General features: G+C 51.9%; 3 protein-coding genes across 7 annotated transcripts in view; 1 reads left to right on the top strand and 2 right to left on the bottom strand.

Annotated features, from left to right (window-relative positions):
- On the top strand, nucleotides 1–11812 carry TSSK3 (testis specific serine kinase 3). Of its 4 annotated transcripts, none has more exons than XM_020896089.2 (5): nucleotides 1–83; nucleotides 1691–1754; nucleotides 3131–3332; nucleotides 7040–7168; nucleotides 10782–11812. In XM_020896089.2, the coding sequence occupies exons 4-5, from the start codon at nucleotides 7096–7098 to the stop codon at nucleotides 11444–11446; spliced, it is 738 nt and encodes a 245-aa protein (XP_020751748.2). In that variant the 5' UTR covers nucleotides 1–83; nucleotides 1691–1754; nucleotides 3131–3332; nucleotides 7040–7095; the 3' UTR covers nucleotides 11447–11812. The 4 variants fall into 4 exon arrangements, with proteins under 4 accessions (XP_020751748.2, XP_070315193.1, XP_020751747.2 ...); XM_070459092.1 differs by lacking the exon at nucleotides 1–83 and adding an exon at nucleotides 782–968 and having other exon boundaries at nucleotides 3125–3332; XM_020896088.2 differs by lacking the exon at nucleotides 1–83 and adding an exon at nucleotides 782–968.
- Nucleotides 8561–9595, bottom strand: FAM229A (family with sequence similarity 229 member A). Its single transcript, XM_020896093.2, has 3 exons — nucleotides 9213–9595; nucleotides 8985–9131; nucleotides 8561–8828 (listed from the first exon to the last, which is right to left on the bottom strand). Exons 1-3 carry the CDS (start codon nucleotides 9347–9349, stop codon nucleotides 8726–8728), a joined length of 387 nt encoding a protein of 128 aa, XP_020751752.2. The 5' UTR covers nucleotides 9350–9595; the 3' UTR covers nucleotides 8561–8725.
- BSDC1 (BSD domain containing 1) overlaps nucleotides 11621–25870 on the bottom strand; it is a 23291-nt gene continuing 9041 nt past the window's right edge. For both annotated transcript variants that reach the window (XM_020896085.2, XM_020896086.2), the window contains exons 5-11: nucleotides 25463–25517; nucleotides 23379–23494; nucleotides 22914–22982; nucleotides 22665–22743; nucleotides 21113–21592; nucleotides 15086–15189; nucleotides 11621–13601 (exon numbers count right to left, since the gene is read on the bottom strand). In XM_020896085.2, the coding sequence (XP_020751744.2) occupies nucleotides 13569–13601; nucleotides 15086–15189; nucleotides 21113–21592; nucleotides 22665–22743; nucleotides 22914–22982; nucleotides 23379–23494; nucleotides 25463–25517 (936 nt within the window). In that variant the 3' untranslated portion in view covers nucleotides 11621–13568. The remainder of the gene's footprint in view (nucleotides 13602–15085; nucleotides 15190–21112; nucleotides 21593–22664; nucleotides 22744–22913; nucleotides 22983–23378; nucleotides 23495–25462; nucleotides 25518–25870) is intronic.

Consider the following 25870-nt stretch of genomic DNA (forward strand, 5'->3'; position numbering starts at 1 on the left):
CCGAGGTCGCGCCCTCTGAGGGCCCCGCCCTTCACCGGCTCTCGGGGGTGCCGGGGATCTAGATCTCTTTTCCTCCTGCCCAGGTATTGGTAGTTAATATTCTGCCACCGGTGCTTCCACCTAGGGAGGGAAAAGTGGGCCGCCAGGACGGGGGCAAATTCGACTCGCTCTGGGATTACGCCCACTGCCTTCCTTGGACTGTCGCTTCAGGCCCCGCCCTTAACCACCCAGTTCCGCTCCCTCTTCCCCCTCCCAGCCTCAGTCAAACCAGCCTATCCAACCCCTGACCGACCCTCGGGTCTGGGGATCCGCCTCTTCCACAGACCCCGCCCCTGCCGTAGGCTCCGCCCTCCGAGGCCCCGCGGGCCTCCGCCCCTCCCCTCTCAGGTCCTCCGCCCCGCCCACCCGGGGGCCTCCGCCTCCGCCCCGCCCCGCCCGCGCGCTCACAGGAGTGGCGGGCGCGCGCCGTAGCAGCTGGGCCCCGCACCGAGGGTACGTCCGCCACCCTGGTGGCCACCGGCAGCAGTAGCAGGTTGCGCGCGGGCCAGCGCCAGGCGGTGCCCGGCGAGCGGCTGCGCTGCGGGCTCATCCAGTAATCGCCCAGGCTTCGGCGGTCGGCGGGCGCCCGCAAGACCGGCAGCCCTAGAAACATAATTCCTAGTCCAGGCGGTGCGGGGGCGTGGCCCGGGGGCCCCCGTAGGGGAGACAGGGCATCGGTCCCCCCAGGAGGCGCGACTCGCTGGGAGGAGGCGGCCTCCTCGGATCAGACGCCGCGGGGCGAGGGTCGTGATCACTCCTGGCCCAAGCTGGGGAGGAGGGAGATTGGAGGCCCCTCTCGGGATCTTCCCAAGGACCTGCGCTCCTCCTCCCCGCCTGCTGCCAGACCCGGGGCCTTTATCTCGCCGGCACCCTCCTCTGGACCCCTTCACCGGGACAGAAGAAAATTCACCACCAAGTGGGCAGTCTCGGTGAATAGCATAGTGTCCAGGCCGCCTGGTCCTCTTCGACTTCTTTTAATAACTGCTGGGACGTGGAGGGGGAGCCCTGAAAGCCCATATTCCCCTCGGGCCCCGCTGATTTTAGCAGGAGGCCTCAGCTGCCAGAGCCGGGTGGGGCAGCACCAGGCCCTCTGGCGGGGTCTAGTCGGTGGTCTTTCTTCACCAGCCGCTTCAGGGGGAGGGGGTTGGTCACCACCGCTGGGGGATTCCCTGGGACGCTAGTCCCGCAGGGTCAGGGACAGAAAGACAAGGACGGAGGCAGCAAGAGGGGCCCAGGAAAGGTCAGCTGCTGTTTGGATCAACCCTTCCTTTTATTTCAACCAGGGGCCTCCATCTTCTGCTTACACACCCGCGATGGTGTGCTCAGGAAGACGCCACACCTCAAAAGGCCTCACTGTTTCCAGGCTTCAGAGCTCCCCACCTCTGCCCCCCTGGCCCTTGCAGGAGCCTTTCCCTTGCTCCAGGAAACTCTTGAATCAGAGGCGGAAGGCTCCTCAGCCAACTCTAGTTCAGATATATCTAGAAGCCAGGGATGAGTCTGTGGGTCTTCACTAAACTGTCTGCCAAGTTCAAATACACATATATTTCTGGAAGGAATCTAGAAATCTAGAAAGGGTCCCTGACACCTGTCTCACCCTCCAGCCAAAAATTAAAAAAAAAGTTAAAAACCCTAACGTAAATTTTTTTTGCAGAAAGGGAAATAGATTCAGAGAGGGACAGCAAAAAGCCAGTTTACTCTGCCTGCCCCTACAAAGGGTAAGACAACTTCCCTGTGCCCTTGTCCTGCTCAGGGCATGGGGTTCAGGGCTCATAGCCCAGGCTGGGCCCTGCTCCCCCCACGCCCTGGGGAACATGTTGGCCCTGTGCCCTTTTCTATACTGCCAGTTTGGGCTGTTTCCCCCAGTGACTCACACTGGCTCCTGGGAAGAGTGGGCAGCTATTTGGAGTCCCCGGAGCCCTGTACAGGCTTGCCCCCCACCCCAGTTGTGTGGCCATATTTGGGGATTTCACCTTCTCTTTTCTCTCCTTGAGGAATTTCCCTCCTCTCATCCCTTCCTCCTTTCCCTGTCTCCAACCTCTGACTCCCTGATGGCTGTTTCCCAGCAGCAAACAAACAGGCTCTAGTCTTTCCTATCTTTCAAAAAGAAGAAAGCCTTCCTTCGACCCTGGGTCCTTCTCCAGCTCCCCTTCACAGCCAAGATTCTTGAAAGAGTTGTGTGCACGTGTTGTTTCTACTTCCTCACCCTACCCCTGCAATCTGGCTCCCTCCCTCACCATTCCACGGGAACAGAAACAGCTCCTCAAGGTCACCACTGACCTCCTTGTTGCTAAATCCCAGGGATGCTCATGAGTTATTATCTGACTTGACCCTTTAGCAGTGACCGACTTTGACACAAACACTCTTTCCTATTTGAAATATTTTTGGGCCTTTGTTTTTCTGAACACTGCAGTCTTGACTTATTTGCTATCTCACCAGTTGCCGCCACGTGGCAAATTTCTCATTTGTTGCTCATTGCCTAATCATGGGTGTTCTTGGGCCTTGTAGTATGTCCTGGGGATCTTGTCGGTTCCTATGCCTTTAATGCCCACCTCTGTCAGAGACTCACTTCTGTCTCAGCCCAGACCCCTCTTCCCTGCCCAAGACCTGTCTCCTGGCCCCCTTCTTCTGGATGTCCCACTTCACAGCAGACATGCCCCATACCTGTCCCTCCGATGTTCCCCAGCTTGGCTGTTTCCTCCGTTGCCTGAACTGGGAATCTGGGCCTGGTTCTAGACTCTTCCCTGTCTCTCCATTTTCATAGTCAAGCAGTTACAAAATCCTGTCCTCTCCAGGATGTCTAAAATACAGTTGCTTTTCTCCATTTCCACTGTTCACACCTGGTTCAGGGCCCCATCGCCTTTCACCTGGGAGGCTGCAGCAGCTTCCTGAGTGATCTCCTCCTGCTCCTTGCCATCTCTTCTGTGGTCTGTTCTTACAGAGCAGCCAGGGCTGTCTTTCCAAGACTTGAATGTTTCCCTCTTCACAGTGTCATCAGCACCATGTTCATCGTGGCACAGGCCAGTCTCGGGGCTGGGGATATTTCCCACTGCCCTGTCCTTGTGTGGGTGACCGCTTCTCGTTTTAGTTTCAGGGTCAGTTCCTTAGGGAGGCCATTGCAGATCCCCCAACTGCCTCTGCTGTTCCTTCACCTCGCCGCGCTTGGCCTCCCCTCTGTGGACCCACCAGCCGTTGTTCAGTAGCCAGTCTAATCGACAGACATTCTACCAACTCCTGAGCCCTTCCGTTCTCAGCCCCGGGATGTCAGGGTGAATATGACACAGCCTCCGCCCTCGGTGAGTCTGTAGTGTAATGGGGTGAATAGGCATTCAACAGGGATCCGGGAAGAGGTGAGGACACGGTGGGACAAGCAGGTGCTCTGGGAGGGAACGGACAGGTGGTCAGAGGAGGCTTCTTTGAAGACTGACATTTGGTGGAGATCTGAGGGGTAAGGGGGGTGGGAGGAGGCTATTCCAGGCAGAAGGAACAGCGTGCTGAGAGGTGGAAAGAAGGTTTTGTGAACTCAGGGGTGTCCTCGTGGTTGGGCAAGTCACGTAAAGGAGCCATTGATGAGATTTAAATAGGAGAATTACATGGCTGGATTGTGGTCTTTATAGAATAATTTGGGGCTGGAGGAATCAAGCAGGGAAGGAAGTACAAGACCATAAGACCAGTTAGGAGGAGACTTCCTTGCAGAGGCTGTGGGTTTGATCCTTGGTTGGGGAACCAAGATCCCACAGGCTGCGGAGCAGCTGGGCCTCTGTGCCACAGATAGTGAGCCCACGTGCCACAATGAAAGATCTCACATGACACAGTGAGGATCCCAGGGGCCACAATGAAGACCCAACTCAGTCAAATAAATCAATAAAAAGTATTTTAAAAATTTAAAAAATAAATAAAAAAAAAAGAAGAAAAAACAGGTTAGGGGGCCACTGGAGTCATCCAGATGAGTAGCAATTGGAATCTGATTCAGGGCAATATGGTGGAATTAGAGAATGGACTGTGGGCGCCTGGACTGGGGCCCGGGGAAAAGAGAGGGAGTGAGACTGATTGCAGTGTCTTCACCCCAAGGGAGGGTGGGGAGAGGCCCATGGATCCCTGTGGGGTCCAACCCACTGATCTACCTGGTGTCAGATTGCCTGATGTCTCCCCATGGCCCTCATCCATGCTTTTTCCTAGAGGAGCAGATGGAGTCTCGAGAGGTAGATGGCTGCTAAGAAGGCCTAGGAGGAGGAGGCAGATGGGAGGAGGAAGGGGAAGTCGGGTCAGGGTTTGGAGGTGATGAGGTTCCAAGGAAAGCGGCATCCGGAGTTTCCTCAGATTCCGGAAATTCCACTGTCCCTGGATTCACCTCCCCCATTCCTTCTTTAATTAATTAATTTTTACTTTTGTTGCTCTGGGTCTTTGTTGCTGCATGTGGGTTTTCTCTAGTTGCTGTACGCGGGCTTCTCATTGTGGAGCTTGTCTTGTGGAGCACAGGCTTTAGGGTGTATGGGCTTCGGTAGTTGTGTTCAGGCTTAATTGCTCTGTGGCATGTACTGGGATCGTCCCAGACCAGGGCTTGAATCCATGTCCTCTGCACTGGCAGATGGATTCTTCTCCACTGTCCCACCAAGGAAATACCCCACCCCCCACCAATTCTGAGATGCTCAAACTCAGGGCCAGTTCTTGGGAATCCTGGAAGCCTTTTAGGGGCTGTGAGTCTATATCTGAAAAGCCACAATGCCCTGACAGGTCCCCAGGACTCTAGAGAGTCACTAACATCAGTGTGCACTTCCCATGAACTGGCCCAGTGCCCGTCACCTGCATGATCCCCTGCAGTCCTCACATTAACCCTTGGAGGCATGTGGCTTTCTGTCCCCATTGTACATACCAGTCTTCCAGGGTTAAGGGACTTGCTCACATTCAAACATCTAAAACCATGCAAAAAGAGGATTTGAACCAAGGTTTGACTGACATCAGAGTCTGTGCTTTTAACTCCTGTGCTATATTAAGCCTGTCGACCCCTTGGTTGATTGGCTCAGTAAAGGGAGGAGGCTTTGTGGGGGATTTGCTTGTGGTTGGGGTGGCTGCCCCCCTCTCATATCAAGCGATGGGAAAGGGTAGCACTGACGTCAATTGTTGCCATGGCAATACAGCAACCCTTTCCCTGCCATCTCCATGGTAACCAGGGGGGGTCCATCTGTACTTCGCCCCCTCCTTCTAAAAGAGGGTCCCTTAGGGAGGGGCTGGCTAATAAGGTGTTTGAGAGAGAAGTCGGGGAAGGCAGGGATTTGAGTATCCTTCTTTGACTGGGCCCCTCCCCATTCCTCAGGCAGAAAATGAGGCTGGGATGTGGGGGTCCTGCTTTGGGGTCTGCATGCATGCTAAGTCACTTCAGTCGTGTCTAACTCTTTGCAACCCCAGGACTGTAGCCCACCGTGATCCTCTGTCCACTGGGATTCTCCAGGCAAGAATACTGGAGTGTGTTGTCATTCCTTTCTCCAGGAGATCTTCAAGACCCAGGGATCGAACTCAACGTCTCTTACGTCTCCTGCATTGGCAGATGGGTTCTTTACCACTAGCGCCACCTGGGTAGCTTTGGGGTCTGGGGACAGCTTTATCCTCTAGGGTGAGGAAGGCAGTTCTGCTTTTCCTACCTGGGGATTCCCCTGAAAATGCCCCCTGCCCCCAAGTTCCTTAGCTCCTGAGCAGGACTGATAGGAACTTGACAAAGGGAGGCAAGAGAGAGTCCAGATACCCAGCCCTTGGGGACAGGGCTAGCTGGCTCTCTGCTGCCCCTTGAAGCCAAAGCCAGCATCCTCTTTCACTCAGTGCTAGCTGTGCCTGAGATTCCTGCCTGGTGCATGACTTTACTGAAACCTTCCACCAGATGTCATTAGCCCCATTTTACAGATTTGGAAATAGAGACTCAGAGAGGCTAAATAATTAGCCCAAGGTCGCACAGCTAGTAAATGACAATTAGGACTCAAATCTAGGACTAGAGTTTAGGCCAGTGACTTTTCCTGGGGAAAAAAGGAAGAAGCAACAGAGAACATGATGGAAAAGGAAAAGAAAAATAGAGTCAAGCGACCCAGGTTGGAGCCTGTCACTCTCCCTGTCACCTACAGAACAAGTTCAAACACACAGTCTCCCTGATCCAGCTTCTCTTCTGTTAACTCATCCCCGGGTCCCTTAAATTCTCAGCTCTCCGACAGGGACCTGCCACCACCTGGTATGGCCCAGATAGGTGTTGGTGAAAGTTGATTGAACTGAATTCCTTAAACTTCCCTGCCTCCAGGCTTTTGCCCATTGTGTTCCTTTCACCTGGAATGCCCTTTCCTCTTGCTCCTGGCCATTCTAGAGCTATCTAGCTCCAGGGTCTGGCCCATTGGCAAGGTGTTTGTCGGTATTTTTTGTTATCCCTCACTAACCAAACATATGAAAGCGGCAGTAAGTTTTTTATTTCCCCTTTTCTTTTTTGGCCATGTCTCACAGCTTGTGAGATCTCAGTTCCCTGACCAGGGATTGAACCAGGGCCGTGGGAATGAAATCCCGTTATCCTTACCACTAAGCCACCAGGAAACTCCCAGGCAGTAAATCTTTTTTTTGAAGGAAAGGAGGGTTCCAGAAGCCTAGAGAAAGGAAATGAGGGAGATAAGAGAGAAAGGAAGAATGGGAAGAATTCTGCATCTGTGGGCTGGGAAGGTCCATTGAGATCAGCTGGTGCTTTTTTTTTTTTAAGCTAGTGAGGAAATGGACCAGAAGGAAGGGACCTGCCTCCTAGCAGGTCATTGCCAGGCCATGTGAGTTTCATGAGAGTTAAGGCCCATGTTTGTCAGTTTCATTGCTGACATTGTCCTGCATAGGCCTGGCTAGTAGACCTGTATTGACTGAGACAGGGACAAAATCTGAAAGAGAACCCAGTGGCCTGACTCCTGGTCGCACTTTCCAAGGCTCCTCGTTGCCATGGAGCTGTGTTGTTCCCTGGCCTCTATCAAACTCAATTCATTTTTTTTTTCAGGCTTCTTTACCTCCCAGGGGTACTTGATCACTGCATAAGTGGTCTCTGCTCCTGGAATGTTTTTTCTTCATCATTACCTGTTATTTTGTAGTGATGCTGTCAATCACCTGACTGTGCTTGCACCTCAAGGTAGGCTTACCTGTGGCTTAGCCTGGTCAATTGTAGTCTTCCATCTCCCTGACAGTGGTAACTGGCCCAAGGAACATGCTTGTGATTTTAAAACGGGTCAATCATCGCCCTTTCCAGGAATAGGTATATCGAGTTGGGGGAAGCAGCTCTCCCCTTCTGGGATTTATTTTTAGGTGGTGGGGGGCTGTGTTGTGTGGCATTTGGGATCTTTGTTCCCCACTCAGGTATTGAACTTGGGCCCCCTGCAGTGGAAGTGCAGAGCCCTAACCAGGTAATGCTGATTTCCCGGGACTTCAAAGCTGAGGCAGCCGTGTTCCCTGCCCAGAGGAGATAATCAGGGATGTATGTGAGTGTGTGCATGCTCAGTCGCTTCAGTCGTGTCCAACTCTTTGCGACCCTATGGACTGTAGCCTGCCAGGCTCCACTGTCCATGGGATTCTCCAGGCAAGGATACTGGAGTAGGTTGCCATGCCCTCCTCGACGGGATCTTCATGACCCAGGGATCCAACGTGCATCTCCTGCATTGGTGGATTCTTTACCACTAGCGCCACCTGGGAAACCCCATGTTGAATCAAGTGTCCTTAAATCTCAGGGGACAGAAGACTGAGCCTGACCTTTGGGTTACATATATTTTTTTCTGATACTAAAATAATGCAGGTTCATTAAAGCAAAATTAGAAAGTGGGAAATACTCATTCAGCTTCCAGGCAGCCCTCCTGTCATGGGCCCCTCCCAGAGATGCATTTTGCTGCCTAAAGTCTGAGGACACTGAAGAGTGCACCTGGGGGAGCCGGCGGAGGGGCCAAGTGGCTTAAGGCTCAGTTCTCTCACCTGTAAAACAGGAATAAGAAATCAGTTTTTCAAACGACTTCTTCCCCCATCTTTCTCTGATCCCACCAGTCCTTAGGAGAAACCAGGGGTAGAGATGGTGGGGGCAGCCCCTAATCCCTCCAACAAAGCCAGAGAGGCCCAGGGTCACAAAATAGAAGGCAGCAAAACCAAACTCCATCTTTGGAGAATTAAATGGGGCCGGGGTGGGTGGCCATTCTCTTTATTTTGAGTTGTCTGTCCATCTCCTTGTCTCAAGCTTTTCTGGGCCCCCAGAGTACAGCACAGTAATGCTGATTTTCCTGGAGAGACAAAGGGGAGTGTCGGGGAGAAGGATGAGGGCAGCGCCCAAGCAGAAGCACGGCCCTGGAGCGGGTCGTGACCAGTGGGAAAAAAATGAGGGGAGGGTTTGGTGCCCAGCCAGAAGCTAGCAGACCCGGAGGGAAGGGCGGGCCCCTGGGGCTGGGCCCAAGGGAGGAAGCAGCAGAGGGAAAGGTGATATTGGATGGGGCGGAGCAGCCGGCGGGCCGAGCCGACGGGATAAGATAGACACGGCCAGCCGGAGTGGAAAGAACAGTTTATGCTGTGCTTTATTAAAATGTGCATCATTCTTTTATTTTAAAATGTGCATCATTGTCTCGTGCTCGGTGCGCTCGCGACCTCAGCGTGGTGGCCCGCGGCGGGCCCCGTCCCCGCCCGGCTCCCGCGGAGCCGCCGTGCGCAGGCGCACTCAGGTGGCGCGGGCCCGGGGGCTCCCGCCCATGGCCAGGTAGACGTCGATGGGCACGTGCAGCAGCGTCAGGCAGTGGCAGCCGGGACAGCGTCGAAGCGGCCTGTGGAAAGCGGGGCGCGACAGGGGGCGCTGAGGCGGCGGCCGGCCCCATCCTGTAGGGGGCGCATCAGTCCCAGAGGTTCGGGCGTGGGTGCGGGTTGGTCCGGGAACAGAAAGTGGGCAGGGGTGGGGCCGCGGGCAGGGGCGCTGGTCTCACCTGACTGGGTTGTGCTCCGTAGCTACCGGCTCCGGGCTGTCCTGGGACTCGGGGGCGGCGGCAAGGCCAGGGGAGTCTCCGGCCTCAATGGGGAATCTCCGACCTTGCGGGGGCTCCTGGGCACTCATGTCCAGGCCCCGGGGCGCTCTGCGCGGGGAGTGGCGGTCAGGCCGCTCCCGGGCCGCCTGGCGCCCCCTCCCAGCGCCCGCCCCCTGGGCTGTTGCTCACCTGCCGGAGGCCGAGGCCGGTCCCAGGCTGGAAGCAGCTGCCCGAGCCCTGGCCGCGGGAGGACGCTCCGGTCCAGGCGGAGCCGGGCAGGTGTCTGCGGCGTGTCCCGGCCCGGACGTCGAGGGGGAGGGCTGCATTGTGACCCGGGTCGCGGCGCGCTGACCTCACAGAACTCGTTCCTCTAGCTGGGGAACCCCACGCCGCCCGGGCACTTAGCGCGGCAGCGAGCCGGGAGCTGGAGGGCTGTGGCCATGGGTCGCGCAGACCCCCTGCTGCCCGATGGGGGCGTCCACGGAACAGAGCTTGGCATCCCGGGCCCAGCGCAGACATCGGCAGCAACCCTTACAGGCGGGGCTATGACCCACTGCCTGGCGCGGGGGCGGGGCACGGAGGTGACTTAACCCGTGCTAGGTTTTGCGGTGGTGGTGGTGCTGTTGAGGGCAGATGGGGCATTGCCCATTTTGGCCCAGGGTCACACAGCATTTACATCACAATTGGGCCAGAGTTTTAAAATGTCTGACCCTCTCCCTCCCCACCACCCGCGGCTCCTGTGTCCAGACGGAGAATGTTGTAGCGCTGGGGGCAGCTGCGGATGAAGTCCTTGGGGGGAAAAGAAGCGGGCCGAGGGCGATGGTGGAGTAGAGCTGCCTCGCAGAGGCAGCATGAGCTGAGAGGGTGATAGGAAGGAGGTGCTAGACAGCATGGAGGACTTTCTGCTCTCCAATGGGTACCAGCTGGGCAAGACCATTGGGGAAGGGACCTACTCAAAAGTCAAAGAAGCAGTTTCCAAAAAACACCAAAGAAAAGTGGCAATTAAAATTATAGACAAGATGGGAGGGCCAGAAGGTGAGCTGGGGCCCCTTTGGAGTAAGGGAGGGCTGGCTGAGGTGGGTGGATGCTTCCTCCAGTCAGAAGGATCAATTCCCTGCTCCCCTTTAGTCCGGAACTAAAGAAAGCAAGAGAGGCTGTGGCTCTGGGGTCAGTCAGCGGGGAACAGAGGGAGTCCAGGAAAATTACACCTTCCAAAAGTCCAAGATGAATGTGGCAGGTGGTGAAGGACCCTCAGAAGCAGAGTCAGAGCCTACCAGGCCTTTCTTATTCTAGGTGGTCAAGCGATTGGCCAGGCCATGGCCAGGGCTAGCAGAGAGCAGGAGCTGGTGCAAGGGAGAGAGATGGGGGAAAGACAGGGCTCATGGGAAGAACTGTGGGTCAGGGGGCACAGGTGAGAGGGGCTAGCTTACCACGCTGTGGGCAAATCAGGCCTCATAACTGAGTTCAATAGATTTGTCTAAAAGTTCCCAAAAGCGCTTTGCTATCCATGGTCTCACAGGCTGCTCACAACAGTCCCTGAGGCTGACGGACCAGTTCCTTTGAATAATATATTAATTACAAAAACAACAGAGGTTAAAACTCTTTGCAGTATCCAGGCAGCTCGACGCTAAAGGATGTTAAAGGGAACCAAGGCCGACGACCCAGACATGGTGGGCAGACAGAAGTTGGAAGGCAGGAGACAGAGGGAGGAGTTAGGCTCTTCTGGACTTGATTCTCCATCTCTTTTGTTTCCTTAAGAGTTTATCCAGAGATTCCTGCCTCGGGAGCTCCAGATTGTCCGTACCCTGGACCACAAGAACATCATCCAAGTGTATGAGATGCTGGAGTCTGCCGACGGGAAAATCTACCTGGTGATGGAGCTGGCTGAAGGAGGGGATGTCTTTGACTGTGTGCTAAATGAGGGGCCACTGCCCGAGAGCCGGGCCAAGGCCCTCTTCCGTCAGATGGTCGAGGCCATCCGCTACTGCCATGGCTGTGGCGTGGCCCACCGGGACCTCAAGTGTGAGAACGCCTTGTTGCAGGGCTTCAACCTGAAGCTGACAGACTTTGGCTTTGCCAAGGTGTTGCCCAAATCACGCCGGGAGCTGAGCCAGACCTTCTGCGGCAGCACCGCCTACGCCGCCCCCGAAGTGCTGCAGGGTATTCCGCACGACAGCAAGAAGGGTGACATCTGGAGCATGGGCGTGGTCCTGTACGTCATGCTCTGTGCCAGCCTACCTTTTGACGACACAGACATCCCCAAGATGCTGTGGCAGCAGCAGAAGGGGGTGTCCTTCCCCACTCATCTGGGCATCTCGGCCGAATGCCAGGACTTGCTCAAGCGGCTCCTGGAACCAGACATGATTCTCCGGCCTTCAATTGAAGAAGTTAGTTGGCATCCATGGCTAGCAAGCACTTCATAAAAGCAATGGCAAGTCCTCCCCAATAAAGTAGGGGGAGAAAGCAAACCCAAAAACCCGCTTCTAAAATGGTGATATATATATTTTACATTTTAAGTTTACTTATCCTAAACTTACCTACACCCTCCCCAGCCTTACTTCTCTTTCCCTTTAAAGATCTTCATGGAACCAGAGGGCCTCATTCAGACTTCCCTTTTATTATGGCTGACAAGTGATTTTCATACAGGTGTTTAACTAAAGTTACTTAAAAATAGACCCCAGAATCATACACATACAGGGGGAGGAGAGAAAAATGACCAAGAACAACTGGAACCACTGTTGTTGCATCTTCCTTTCCAAATAAAAGCAGAAGCGTTGGGAATGCAGAAACGGCCTCTTGATTCCTTGTCTTGGTGAGAGGCCTTCTGGGGGCCCTGTCCCTTCCTCACCCCAAAAGACGAGGTGAGTCTGGGATGAAGACAAGGGATTTCCTTGGAACCCAGGCTACCACCTCCCATCCTGACCTCTCCCCCAGGCTCCAAGCAGGAGGGCACCTGCACACTGTCTTGCCCTGGCTCTGGGGCAGCTGCTGCAGGGGACAAGAACAGAGCACCTTCCAGCTTCTGTTGAATCTCTTTAATAGCTGTTAACGGCAAGTCTGGAAAAGGTTCAGGACAAAGTTCTTTTTTCTTTCTTTTTTAATTACAAAACTAACAGCTGTTAGAGTCTTTTTTTTTTTTCCTTTTTTCTTATCCCGGCTACAAAATACTCTGGGGAGATACATTATAATTTAAAATATATAATATTGCACAAACAACCAAAAGGTTAATTAAACTAAAGAAATAATTACAAAGAGAAAAACCCCATCCCGTGAAAAAGAAAAAAAAAGATTCAGCATTCTCTCCATCCCACCCCCTCATTGAAAGTTTGAAGTGGAAGTGACCACCACTCTCTTGGTGTCCCTCACCATGATCCCTTTAAATCATTGGTGCACACACCAGATTATGCACAAGAATCACCAGAGCAGCATCGTGAAGCACCAGGGTCTCCAAGCATTCCTGCAGCCCCTCGTCCCCCCCAGAGAGGTGCAGCTTTACCAGCGTGGAGGGTGACAGCCACCAAGACTGGATCTGCCTTCAGGAGGAAGAGCTTTTGCAGAAGCCTGTCGAGAATCTCAAGCAGCTCACCCCCAGCATATCCCTTCAAGAGGCAGAAGGGTTGAGGCAGAGAAATTGGGCTTACCAGAGTTGTAAGTACTCGGCTCTGATCACTGCTCTGTACCGCTGGTAGCTGGCTTGTGTCCTAAGCTACGGGGGAGTCAAAGTGGGTGGCTGGCTGGACAAGGTACCCCGCCAGGCAACACACGGAAGGGCCTGAAGTGGCCCCCTCCCTTCTTGGGGAGGGGAAGAAGGGCAAGAGCAGACTCTTGCAGATGGCACAACTGGGCTAAGGACTCGGGTGCATCCGACATGAAGACGGCTTGGGAAAGGCGCTGGGGACATACCAGCCTGGACCGGGGGAAAGGAGGGAGTTTGGTCTCTAGATTCTGAACCACAAGAAGCCCTTCCAGGAATGGAAAATGCCTGGGAGGGACAGATTCCTAAGGGAGGCAGATTTCCCAGAAATGAATGCCTCTTACCCACTGGGATAGGAACCAAAGTGTGTCTGCTAGCCCTGTCAAGCCAAGGGCAGGTGGCATGGCCTTCCTTGCCGGCTCATGGGTGACAGAGTGTTGTTTCGGCGTCCTCTATGAGACCAGTGGTTTAGCCTCTGTCTAACACAGGCACATGGGCGAGGGCTATCCCTTGGGACTCCTCAGCAAGAGTCCCCAGGAACAGTGGATATTCAGCAGAGAAATGTAGGCTCTTCCAGTGGGGGGTGGGGTGGGTGCGGGAAGTTTCCTCCCCTCAGGTCATCCTATGGTTGGCACAAGTCAGAGTTCCTGGTTTGGATTTAGCGAGCCCCTTCCCAGACGTGAGCAGAGGCCCAAAGGGCCAACAAGGAACAACCCAGAATCTGCCGAGAGCTCTGGTTGACAGAAGCCATTTGGGGGACATTCTTAGTCAGTGTCTTCCGGGGCCGGGCTGAGACGGGCGAGGGACGTGGGAAGTGCTGTGGGTGGGGGAGCTGCTTGCTCTGGCTCCCCTCAGTCCCAGTCCTCCCACTCTACGTCTTCCAGCTGCAAAGGGGAGACAATGGAGATAATGGAGAGCACGAACACATATTTACTCCTCTGAGTCAAGTCCAGACCCAAGCTCCCCCGCTGCCCCATTTCAGGATAGCCCTCCCTGCAACCCCAAGCCCCACTCTCCTGGGCTGGACCTTGCCTATGAGAATGAACCACTAGCCTCAAGTGGGTGTCTGGGGAGCAGAGCTGCCCTCTGCCTAAGGGGTGGGTCTGATGGTTCTAGACTCAAAGGAAATGCTTCTACCAGCCAACCCTGGACACCACAAGGGGATGCCCTGCCTGCAACAACCCAGTCAGTCAGTCCCTTAAGGAGAACTTGTCTCCTGCTGAGCAGAGAACACAGCTCCAAGAGGCAGAACTTGAGAGTGGCACTCCGATCAGAAGCCAGTGCGGCACAGGACTAGAGGGGCTCACCGGGCCTTCACTGGGGGCTCTAGCACCCTAATCCCCTGCTGAAGTCTTCCAGGCAACTCTCTCTCGGCCTGCTGTCAGTGGATCCCCTGGTATAATGGGTTATAGAATGACTCTGTTCAGGTATGTTTTATGTCGGGTTTTAAAGAGGGCTACAAAGACATCAAAGCCATGATGGTCCCGTGGCGTGAAGGGCACCACGAGCCTTCTTTCCTCTGGGTATAGTGAGATCACAGGTGTAAAATACTCTTGTGTAGGTCACTGTGGCCCCCAGCCTTCAGTCTCCCAATATGAAAAACAGGGCCCTTCCCATCTCTCGAATCTGTTCCCTCTTTATAGCAGGTTCCCTGAGCTATGTGATGGAAGGAATCATGGGGTTCTTGTGTGACAGTTCTTGATAGAACATTGATGTGAATCAGAGGTGTGGGCTGGAGCCTAAGTCCTGTCCCTTACTAGCTGTGAGAGCTTTTTGCCCAGCCTCTCCTTCACATCATTTTTCATTTGGAGAGGTAGTGAAGAAAAAGAGTAATAGGCCTCTGAGCTTCTATTTTGTGGTGGTTTCAGGAACTTCTATCAGTGTTCCCATGTCCCAGGCACTGTGCCTAACCGGAGCACATGCATCATCTACCACAGCGTGTGAGGTTATAATGACCAATGTCATGTTTAGATGGGGCAGCAGAGGCTCAGGTCAAGTGATCACACTGTCTTTTGTCTCCAAGGCCAAGGTCTTAAGATCCCACACCTGGTGAGCATGAGTCACAAGATCTGGGGCAGGGTCTGGCGTGTCTATTTCTCTGGTGGTTCCTCAGGTGATTCTGATAGGAACTAATGTCAAGAACTGCCCCCATTCACTACTCTGGAACTCAGGGGAAGCAGAGCCTGAGCCTGCTGATGACCACTGTTCAGGGCCTAAGCGGGAGGTCTTGGCTCCCTTCCCGCAGCCGGCCACCTCAGATGGGAAGGGATCCACCGTGAGGGGACAGTAGGGCTTGGTGGGGAGAGTCCTCAGACCTGGGATCATTGGGTTTGCTTCCCTGTGGCCCACCATCAGCAGGCCCACTCACCTCACCGGAGGCATCCACTTTGGAGAGTGCCATCTGCACTTCTTCTTCAGTCATGTCCAAATCAAAGTCCTTCTCCCAGTCCTCACTGATGTCTGTGCTCGAGCCTAGAACCATGATCCACAGTGTGAAAGACAGGAAGGGCATGTGAAGAGGCTGCAGCTGGGGGTGATAAACTCTTTAGAAGGGCCTGGCAAATACACACCAAAGGGCTTACATCCTGCTATCTCTGGCTCAGTGATCCCACTTTTAGGAATCTATATTAAGGAAAAATCCTGGATTCAGTAAAAAAAAAAATTTAACCAAAAGGATGTTTACTATAGTGTTGTTACAGTGATAAAAACTTAAAAAAGCACCTAAAAGTCCTCTGCTAGGGAATTATAAAAATAAAGGGTATAGTCCTATGATGGAATGTTATGTGGCTTTTAAAGGTCAGGTTATAGAACATTTGTATGCATGGCAAAATAATCTTACACTATTAAGTGAGAAAAAGTAAGTTACTGAGTAGTGGAGAAATACTTTGGTCTAGAAACTCCCTGGGAGCCATGGAAATCTCTCAGAAAAAACAATGAACCTCTTCCTCCTTAGTCACTCCATTCTACCTACACTGATCCTGCTGCTCCTGAATCATATCAGGCACATTCCCACCTAAGGCCTTTCCAAGGACTGTTTCCTGTACCTGGAACTCTTCTTTAGATACCCACAGGCCAACCTGCTCACTTCCTTCACACCTTCGCTCATATCTGACCATCTAAATGTGGCCTGCCCCGATCATCCTATTTTAAATTGCAACCCTATCCCCCTCACTCTGCTCTGGACGGTCTTTTCCACTGTATTTGTCACTTTCTAGTGTATTACATCATCAGGTTCCCTGTGCTTGTTGTCTAATAATAGAGAAACTAGAACGTGAGCTCCTGGAGGACAGAGATCTTCTATTTTCTTATGTATTCCAAGTGACTAGAACAAATAGTTTGTACTCAATAAACATCCCTGGACTCTTTCTCTAAATCAGGGGTTGGCAAGCTATGGCCTGTGGACCAAATCCAGCCTACCATCTGCTTTTGGAAATAAAATTTTGGAACATAGCCATGGCCATTTGTTGACATATCACCTATGATTGCTTTCATGTTGAAAAAACAAGAGTTGATAAGCTGGGACAGAAACTATGTCCCCCGAAGCCTAAATATTTGTGACCTGCCTCTGTACAGAAAACATTTGCTCCTTCCTGTTCTAGGTGATTCTGACGCCTGCTAAGGTTTGACAGCCACTGCTCCAAACATGCCTATTTGGGTATGCCTTCTTATAGGCAATATTAAAAAAAAGTACATATGAAAGTTATTACTGAGAAGAAAATGACAAAAATAGTTCCTGTAAAAAAATACATGCAGTATGATTTCATTTAAAAAAATATGCTCACAGATGCAGGCACACACACAGAAAGGAAGAGCAAAATACCCATAAGAATCCAACAATGGTTATTGCTAGGTGATGAGGCCATGGTGTAATTTTTCTTTTTTTTTTAAAAATGATATATTACTTTGTAATCATTTTTTTAAAAGCCTCTTTTAAAAAAGTAGGCTCTGATCCCCTAAGGGCACCACCTGTAAATACCTTGTTTCTTCTTGCCTAGCTTGCTCCTCACCACACACCCAGGCTCTGAGACCTCCCCAAGCCTGGGCCCCACATTCCTTACGAGGGTTCTTGCCCTGTTCTCTCCAACCACCCATCTAGCCACAAGCAGTGCGGCAGTGTCTCTGGGCTTCTCTGGTGGCTCAGATGGTAAAGAATCTGCCTGCAATGCAGGAGACCTAGGTTCGATCCCTGGGTTGAGAAGATCCCTTGGAAAAGGGAATGGCAACCCACTCCAGTATTCTTGCCTTAAGAATACCCATGGACAGAGGAGCCTGGTGGGCTCTAGTCCATGGGGTTGCAAAGAGTCGGACACAACTGAGTGACTAAGCACATAGGACATAGTATCTCTGGAGTCAAGCAAACCTGGGTGGAACTCTCTTTTTTCTACTGTGTAGTCTTGGGCAAATTATTCTGGGCTTCAGTTTATTTATACTGATAAAATAAGAATAAAACCATCTTCTTTGCAGAGAACCACCGGAGGAGCTTATTAGAAAGCAGATTCCTCCCTGCCCATTCCCCTCATTCAGATTTAGCAGGTGTAGGTGGTGGCCCAGAATTCTGGATGATTCTGTATAGATCTTGGCCTGCAGTTTGAGATACAACAGTGTTACAAATAGCAGCATCATGTAAAGTGCCTGTAACATACATCAGTTCAGTTCAGTTGCTCAGTTGTGTCCAACTCTTTGAGACCCCATGGACTGCAGCACGCCAGTCTTCCCTGTCCATCACCAACTCCCGTTTACTCAAACTCATGTCCATTGAGTTGGTTGTAACATACAGATACAGTGGATGTTCCATACAGATACAGTGGATGTTCAACAAATGGACCCGTTAAAGGCTGGTCCTAGTTAAGTAATTTTGTACATGGCCCCTCAGCCAGTCAGGATCAGATCTCAAACAGAGACCCGGTTCTGCTGACCCCACGTTTAAGGCTCCCTGTGCTTTCAGGATGCTCTGGTGGTTCTGCCTGGTCCTCCGTCAGTGCAGGCTTCCTGTGGGTGAGAAGCCAGACTCCCGGCTGATTCCTCCCTTCAGAGCTGTGGCTGTGGTCATGACAGCTCTTCCTGACCTTAGGTTTCCCTCCAGGGATTTCAAACTCTCTTCAGGGCTGAAATGCTAGGGCAAATCCGTTGGGTAGAAGAGAGTCTCAGCTAACATTTTTGGAGCACTTCATACCGATCTCAGAGGGTGGATGTGAACAGTCCCAGTTTACAGATGAGGAGACAAAGGCTTCGAGTGGCAGAGAGGTGAATCTGGGCTTTCTCTGCCACCTGCCTCCTCCCACCATCCTGTCCTGTCACACAACAAGAGTACAGGTAAGAAGGCCATTACAGTGGGCACGTGGCAGAGAACTGATCTATGCAACGATTTAAGACGTCACCATGGAGTGTTACTGTTTTCTTTTGTTTGTAAGGAACGGGGAGTTTTCGGGTGATTACTAACATCATAGTGCTGTCACTCACAGCTCATTTTATTCTGTTGAATTGGATCTTTGCTTCTCCAAAGAAGAAATGGAGGCCAAAATCCCTCCCAGGTGGTCAGTCAGTGGTGAAGCAGGGCCGTAAGCCCAAGGCTCTTTCCAGTCCACAGTCCACAGGGCCTGCCCCAATCTCCCCTCCCTCTCCCTGCTGTGGGCGCCTGAGCATGCTAAGTTTAGTCTCCTCAATCAAATGGATCTCGGCACAAATGCAGGTGGGAAGCAGCTCTGCAATGACAGGCATCACCCTGGGACCTCAGGAGCCCTTAGGCTCGGCCACCCCAGAGACTGGTGTACCCAGAGACCAAGCCTCCCTCATGTCATCTTTGGATGTGCACACAAGAAGGAAAAGGAGTCACTCTGCCTTCAGGACAAAAAACCTATTCTTTGAAGGTTTTACTCTCTCTACTCTGTTCCCACTGTCTCCTCCCAATCCAAGACCCCAGCTTTGCCCCCCACTAAGTGTGTGAGAGGCAGCAGAGAGCACATGGTTAAGAGCTTCTGCTGCATCTTCTCCATAATCTCATTTCTTCCAGTCTCTACCCATCACACTCTCCAGTAGTCCATTTCCAAATGGAACCAATAAATCTTAAACCTTCCAACTGTGTCACTGTTATCCCCACCCTTACCCAGCTCAGATTCTATGAGCCATCATTCTGATCACTTCCTGCATACACTAGACTTTTGTCCTTTTGAGTTCACCTGGATAAACTTAAACCCTACTTCAGTCCAACTTCCCACCTGCTCTGTGCCTGCACCTGAGCGACTGAATGTGGCAGGACAAAAGTACCACAGTGCTGACTGGTCTCTCTCAAAATTCATGACCATTATCACAAATGGACCCTTCGAACCATCCACCCAGCAACCCCACAGCACCTGCTGAATTCATCACCTACTCTTCACTCTCCTAAAGGCTATTTCACATTTATCTAAATACCTACTATGTGGGTGATTGATCTTAGTTTCCCACCAGTAAAAAAGAAAAAGAAAAAAAAAAGAAAATCTCACAGTTCTCATAGGGTTTTTGGTGAGGATTGAGTGATATGCATATTAAGTGCTCAGCACAGACCTATATAAATATACAGGAAGTGTCCAGAGACTGGTTGGTACCTCTTACTATCTTCATCATCTCCCCGAAGCAGGGCTCTACCTCAATTTCTTCCCTGACTGAGGATCTATCATGAAACAATGACTCTCAACTTATACAGAAAATGGAGGCTTACAGAAAATCAGTAACATTTCTGAAGTCACATGGCTTATGAGCAAAGTTGGGATTTGAACCCAGTTCTGTCTGAACCCCAGAGGCTGAGCCCTTAGCTTAGTCTCTACATGTAAAGCCCCTAGTACAGGCTGAGCATGTAATACAAGCAGCACGACCTGCTGCTTTGTGGCACCACGTCCTTCTGAATTTGGCTTAAGATTTTAAGTTCTATTTCTGAGCTGACCCCACCTCCCTTCTTATTCCTCCCTCTCCTGCGAACAATACAGAAAAGTGGGCTTTGGTCACCCCTTCAACATGCCCCATGCCCTCTGCATTTTGGACTCTGTAGGACCCTGCAGCCTGGACTACTGCTCCCCCGCCCGCACCTGCCCCAAACTCTCCAACCCACCTATACAATGCCTGTCTCCTCCTTGAAACACCTGCTGATGCCCAGGGGTTCCTTCTTTGTCTGAACCCCTCTGGTACCAAACCTGCCCTGTCGTACTTCGTGCTTCATCATAAAAGACTATAGCCTCTGCCCCTCCCTCCTCAGTGTCTCATAAAGAGTAGGTAGGAGCTCAATGGATGACCTCACTGAATCAGACTCAGAAGGAAAGCACTGTGTCGGAAACTAGAAATCTTGCAGTTTCCATCAGGGAGCAGAGCAGGGCAGGGTTATGAGGGGCCCATTCCCATCCACAGCAGCAAGCCGGTCTCTCACTGCCAGCAGGCTGGTGCGCACCTGCTGGGCACGCTGGGTGGCTGACTGGTGCTGAGTGTGGGCAGACAGGATGCCTGTGGGTGAGGAGCCGAGGGGAGGTCTTGCTGCCAATCGGCTGCCTCTGCAGAGGTATTGTGGATGTGACCAAACAAGCTGACATGAGCGCTACCGCTGTTCTTTAACTGCAGGAATGAAGAGAGCTTCCCCCCATCACAACGTCAGAGTGTCTCCTGTCTAAAATTTCACTGAGCAGATAAGAAACTAAAGCTCTGTTACTTAAGCTAGGTCACTGCAAGTTCATGAGTATTCCTTTTATTCTTTACACTGTACACATAAGCTTTGTTCATGTATTGTATAATAATAATTAAAGAAGGCTTGGGAAGCTAAAGGACTTTCTTGAGGTCATCCAAGGGAGAAGACCCTTGGCAGTAATCAGAGTCACAGGAGTTCCCACCCCGAAACTGAACTGTCCAAAAGGACAGGAACTGGCACAGTACGGGAGTTAAGGGCATGGGTTTCAGGTCAGACAGACCTAGGTCTGAATCCGGGCTTGCTACTCTCTGGCTGTGTGAATTTGAGCAAGTTACTTAACATCTGAGGCTCACTTTCTTCAACTATAAAATGAGGACAGTAATATAGGGAAATGAGATGTAAATTAGAAATTAACAAGCTCCCCTGGTAACTGAGAAATTAACTGCAATATTACATCCTTAACCCATGATCTGACATAAATCTTATTTTGTTGACTCTAAGACTCCAACAGTTATAAGATGCATCCTAAGTTCAGAGAATAATGCATGTTGGAATTGATGGAATACAGTAATAAACACTCAACCTATAGTAGCTGTCATCATTATCAGTATCACAAACGAAGGCCATCTCTCCTACACAAGGGACAAGGGCTCCTCACAAGGGACAAGGAGACAAGTCTGCCTTGTGAGGTGGCAACTCTCACCTGCCCTGCCCCAACATGATCCCTGGGCTCTGGCCCTGACTTACCTTTTTTCCCATTGTTGGAGGGTGTAGACTTCCCACTGTCCGAGTTCAGCTCAAACACCCGTAAGTCTGTGAGGACCTCTTCCCTGAGAGTCTCTACTCTGGCTGGAGGCCGGGGCTCTGGACCGCTGGGGCGGCCAGAGGGGGTGTGGGGCTTGGACTGAGCTCGGGGTGGGGGTCCAGTCTCGCTCGTATCCACAGCCAGGTCCTGTTCCTCCAAAGATGCCTCTAGAAGCTTCTGGGACAGGTCCTTGGGCAGCGCTGGGGCCTCAGAGGCAGGGGGCGGTTTGGCAATCTGGGTCACCAGGGAGACGCTCTCACTGCTCTCCGAGGGGGTCACTTCTGTTGGAGGCTCGACAGGGGTCACCAGATTCTCTTCACAGGGGTTCTGGGGACTGGGTCCTCCTTCAGGGGATGTGGAAGGTCTGGCCACAGGAACCTTTGCCTCTTTTAGGGAAGTGGGTGAAATGCCTGCAAGCTCCTCTGTCAAGAGAGAAAGGAAGAAGAGAGTGATGTACTCTGGTCAGCCCTAAGACCATCATGGAGACCACCAGACAGACCTCAGGTCCTCATCAAAGTTTGCTCTAGTCAAACTTACTGGAGTCGGTTTCCTCACCCCCTCTCCATGGTAATTCTGTAGGTACTCCCTGCTGGTCAAAGTATCTCCTACCCGTGAGGCCTAGTACATGTCTGGTAGGCACTCAGCTTCTAGAAGTGCAGCCCAAGGTAACATGACAGCTTAGAAAGCCAAGACCTGAAAGTTGGTCAGGATGAGGTTCAGGTTGAGCTCTGCTACATCCCCGATGCATGGTCTCGGCCAAGCCACTTAACTCTCCTTTAACCTACTTGCCTCATTTGCAAAAGAGGGATAATAAAGTTGTGGCAAGGCCCATACATGTAGAGCTTTTAGTATGGGTTAGGCATATGATATAAGCACTTAATAACTGTGTTAACATATCATACAGGTGGCTCCAACACACTCCTAATAAGCTGAGCTACCAGGCAGAGGAAGCTCAGCTCTGTCCCTAAGCCAGCGCTTCCCAAGTCTGGCTGAGCATTAACATTACCAGCAGGGCTTGTTAAAAATACAAGTCTGGGATGCCCCTGGAGGTCCAATCGTTAAGACTCCATGCTTCCACTGTAGGGGTGTGTGCATGTTCGGTCCCTGGTTGGGGAATGAAGATTCCCCCCAGGCTTCATGCTGTGGCTAAAAATTAATTTAAAAAATTTTAAAAGTATATAAGTTTGGCCACATGCCCCGAGTCTTAGTTAGAAGAAGGAAATCTAGAATTTCAATAAGCACCCCCTACTCTGAAGTAGCTGGTCCATGGGCTGGAACTGACACATGCAATCTCCGTAACATAGACCTGGGGTCCACCAGCCTTGGTAAACACCCCGTTGTTAGCTCAGACTCTCCTTGGCACCTGCAAACACTGTATTCAATCCCTCCTCTTTCCTGAGGTGCCGTGTCCCTCCAGGCTTCTGAGAGAATGGCCCAGACAGCCCCCAACAGGCAGGACTTGGTACTTGCTCATCGCCTCTCAATACCTCTTACCTTCTTCCTCCTCCCAGCCAGGTTCTTCAGAGAGGCTCTGTTCGGCCCGCTGCTTCAGGGCATCCCTCCGGGCCTGCTCCTGAAAGTGGGGGAGGAGTAGATGGCCAGGAGCAGTCAGGAAACCCCCTTTCCCAGACTCTGGTTCTGACTCTAGAACTCTTGGTACCCTCTGTCCCCTTCTTCCCTCAACAAAACCCAACCCCTACCCCAAGGCTGAGTGGAGTACCTCCCCTGGTTAGACCAGCATACCTGCTCCAGTTGATGGACTTTATAGAAATACCGATGCCAGAATTCTGAATGGGAAACAGCTGCAGGCACCTGGAGGGAGGGGACAGTGGAGATGGGACTTCAGAAGTGGTTGTGTGGGGTCCATGTCCCCAGCCTTATCAGCCAGCTCCCAGTCATTCTGGATTTCAGAGGGTCTAAGCGGCCAAGCTGTGATTCTTAGAGCACTTCCAACCCCCAGACCCACCTTCCTGGCCCAGGAGGTAGAAGAGAACTCCCATCAGGCTTTGTTGGCCCTTCCATTTCTCACCGTGACTGCCAGAAGCCTGGTGACTTAGATTCCCCCATGTGGATTCTTGCCTCAGGAGCTGGCTGGTGAGGCTCCACAGGGCCTCCTGCTGCTCTCTAGGCCAGGGGACTCCACAATGACTCTGGACATGTCCCTCCCGCTTCCCCACACCTTCAGCCAGGAGCCGGAAAGGCCCTCACCATCTTGGTGTAGAGGGCCCGGATGGAGGGGCTGCCTACAAGGAGCTCTGAGATCTCCCCCTTCTTCTCCTCCAAGCAGAACTCGGAAAGCCAGGCGTCAAACAACTCTGGAGGCCCTGCAGAGGGACAGATACTGATGGTCAGTTGTGTGGGGCTGGAGAAAGAACCCTGGGCTTAGAGAAAACACACCGAAGCCTGGACATGGACAATGAGGAAAGCGTAAGGTTTTTTCCAAAGCCATGTGGCCCAAGGTGGGGGATCAGGCAGGGTGAAGGGATGGGTGGGCCTACTATCAGGGCATGGCCCCTCAGTGATCTCCGGGGGGCTGCAGTCTCCTCTCTCTCCGGGGCCTGCGTGGTTTGTAGCTCACTACACTTGGCTACCAAAGCCTCTCCTCTCTGCAACAGCTGCTCTCAGGTCACCAGTGACGCCATGCTGCCAGATCCAACAGCAGCTTCTCTGTCCTTGGTCATGTCACCACCCTACAGCTTCTGCCCTGGGAATCACTACCTTCCTCTTGAAGCCCTCTTCTCTCCTGGCTTCTCATTCTTGAGGGTATTTCCTCCTACTGCTCTAGGAGTTCCATCTGAGTCTTTGGTGGGCTCCTCTTTTTCCTTTCCTGATCTCTTCTCATTCTCCATTTTCTCCCAAGATGACCTCCACTAAACCATGAGTTTTGACCTCCTCTCCCACTGCCCGTTCCTCAGTCTGGCAGCTGAGGCTACCTTCCTGGGCTCCAGACCCAGAGGTCCCGGGGCCACGACACACCCACCTGCTCAGATGCTGCAAATACAGCACGTGTTCACCTTCTTCCCTCCCGCACCTGTCCCACCCAGCTACCCACCGGCGACCTGGGGGCCCTCCCAGGCTCCTTCCTTATGCAGTCACTCTGGATTCCACCTCCTCAGTGTCTCTTATATGCACACCTTCCTCTTCAGTCTATCTGGCCCTTCCCTGTTTCTGGCTTTACCTCTGACATGAGGATTCCCACCCAGCTTCCTAACTGGTCTTCCTGTCCTGTTTCTCCCTATTTCATCCTTAACAAAACACTGCCTGAAGGCTCTTTTATAAAATGTAAAATCTGATCACATCAGGTCTTAAGACTCTTCAACAGTTCTCTACAGTATGGCTTTTTAGACTATGGTCCAAGGATAGGCTTCAAAGGGTTAAAGAATTCCCATACTGCATATACAATTCTATTGAAAGAGGGCTTATGATTTTCAACAGAGTTTAAAACTCTGTTGAAGTTTAAACCTTTAAAAGGTCTTTGTGACTCAAAAAAAGGTTAAGACCCACTACCTTGAGTCTTTCAGGACAAAATTCCAATTTCTTAGTCTGGTACCCAAAGCCTTTCAGTCCAGTGCCCTGGCAGCTCTCACTGCCCTCATTTCCTCACACGTACTCTCTCTCTGGTGTTCTCGAATGCCTAGGTTTTTCTAGACCTTCAAAAGTCCTGTTGTCATGCTTCAACATTGTTCCCCCACTTCTACAAGTAAAATTAGTTTACTTCTAATTCATTGTTAAAACCTCAAATCAGGTGTCACATCCTAGGTTTCCCAGGCTGGGTTACGTGCCATCCTCTGGGTTCCCACTGCTCCCTTCTTCGGTGGAAGCAGTCACTCCATCTCTAGTTATCTTTGCTTTATTCCGTTTCTCTCTCCTAAAGGAAGGCAGGTTCCTGGAGGTCTGGACAGGGTTGATTCAGTTTCACTCATTTCCGGTGTCTAGTTCCCAGCCTAGACACCAGCTCCCCTCTCCGGATGTGGGGTGTGCTGTACATCAGGAGTTTAGCGAACAGGCCAGAGGGAAGGCAGGCAGGGCAGCAGGGCTGGGAGGGAGCCTGAGTGAAGATGAGGGATGAGAGGAGCAAAGCCTCTGTAGATGGGGATGAAGACAGTCTGAGTTCAGGGAGGAAAGGCAACCATCAAGCCTTCCCACCAGATGTGGGGTTCAAAGTAGCCCCCGCTCTGGTCCCTTACACAGAGGATACCCAGCCTCTGCTACAGAGACAAACAGGGCGTACCATCCAGACCCCCTTGGCCTCTCTGCCCAGCAAGCCTGCCCCCCCACCACTACCCCCTCACCATCTGGTTCATTGCAGTAGGTTGCTGGGTCTGACTGCAGGCTATAGAGGCGAGCCTATAAAAAAGAAAAAAGAAGAGAGATTCTGAGGTGCCAGGGACAGAAAGCAATGCCTCTCTGCCAATCAACCACGACCCAGCTTCTCCCCTGTTGGCTGCCATACCGACAGGGCACTTGGTAATTAACAGTGTGGGTTATGAGTGGAGCACTGAGCTAGGAATCTAAAACTGGGGCTCCTAGAAAAATGGTCTTTCACCCAGTATTCCACCCCTGGAAACTAAGAAAATAAGGTAAGCAGGCTACAAAATCATACATATAAAATAGTTTTGAATTATATGATATAGAAATCATATAGAATCTATATGATATAGATTAGTGCAGATATATTAATAAAGTCCAAAATTCACTGG

The sequence above is a fragment of the Odocoileus virginianus genome, chromosome 30 (genome assembly GCF_023699985.2).
Source record: "Odocoileus virginianus isolate 20LAN1187 ecotype Illinois chromosome 30, Ovbor_1.2, whole genome shotgun sequence".
NCBI classification, from domain to species: domain Eukaryota; kingdom Metazoa; phylum Chordata; class Mammalia; order Artiodactyla; family Cervidae; genus Odocoileus; species Odocoileus virginianus.

Excerpts from the sequence above, each read along its gene's own strand:
- TSSK3 (XM_020896087.2), top strand. The coding sequence starts at position 9,914 with ATGGAGGACTTTCTGCTCTCCAATGGGTACCAGCTGGGCAAGACCATT. Across the intron at positions 10,059-10,781 it reads CAAGATGGGAGGGCCAGAAG|AGTTTATCCAGAGATTCCTG; the intron begins GTGAGCTGGGGC and ends TGTTTCCTTAAG.
- FAM229A (XM_020896093.2), bottom strand. The coding sequence starts at position 9,349 with ATGCAGCCCTCCCCCTCGACGTCCGGGCCGGGACACGCCGCAGACACC. Across the intron at positions 9,132-9,212 it reads CCGGCCTCGGCCTCCGGCAG|AGCGCCCCGGGGCCTGGACA; the intron begins GTGAGCAACAGC and ends CTCCCCGCGCAG. Across the intron at positions 8,829-8,984 it reads ACGGAGCACAACCCAGTCAG|GCCGCTTCGACGCTGTCCCG; the intron begins GTGAGACCAGCG and ends CGCTTTCCACAG.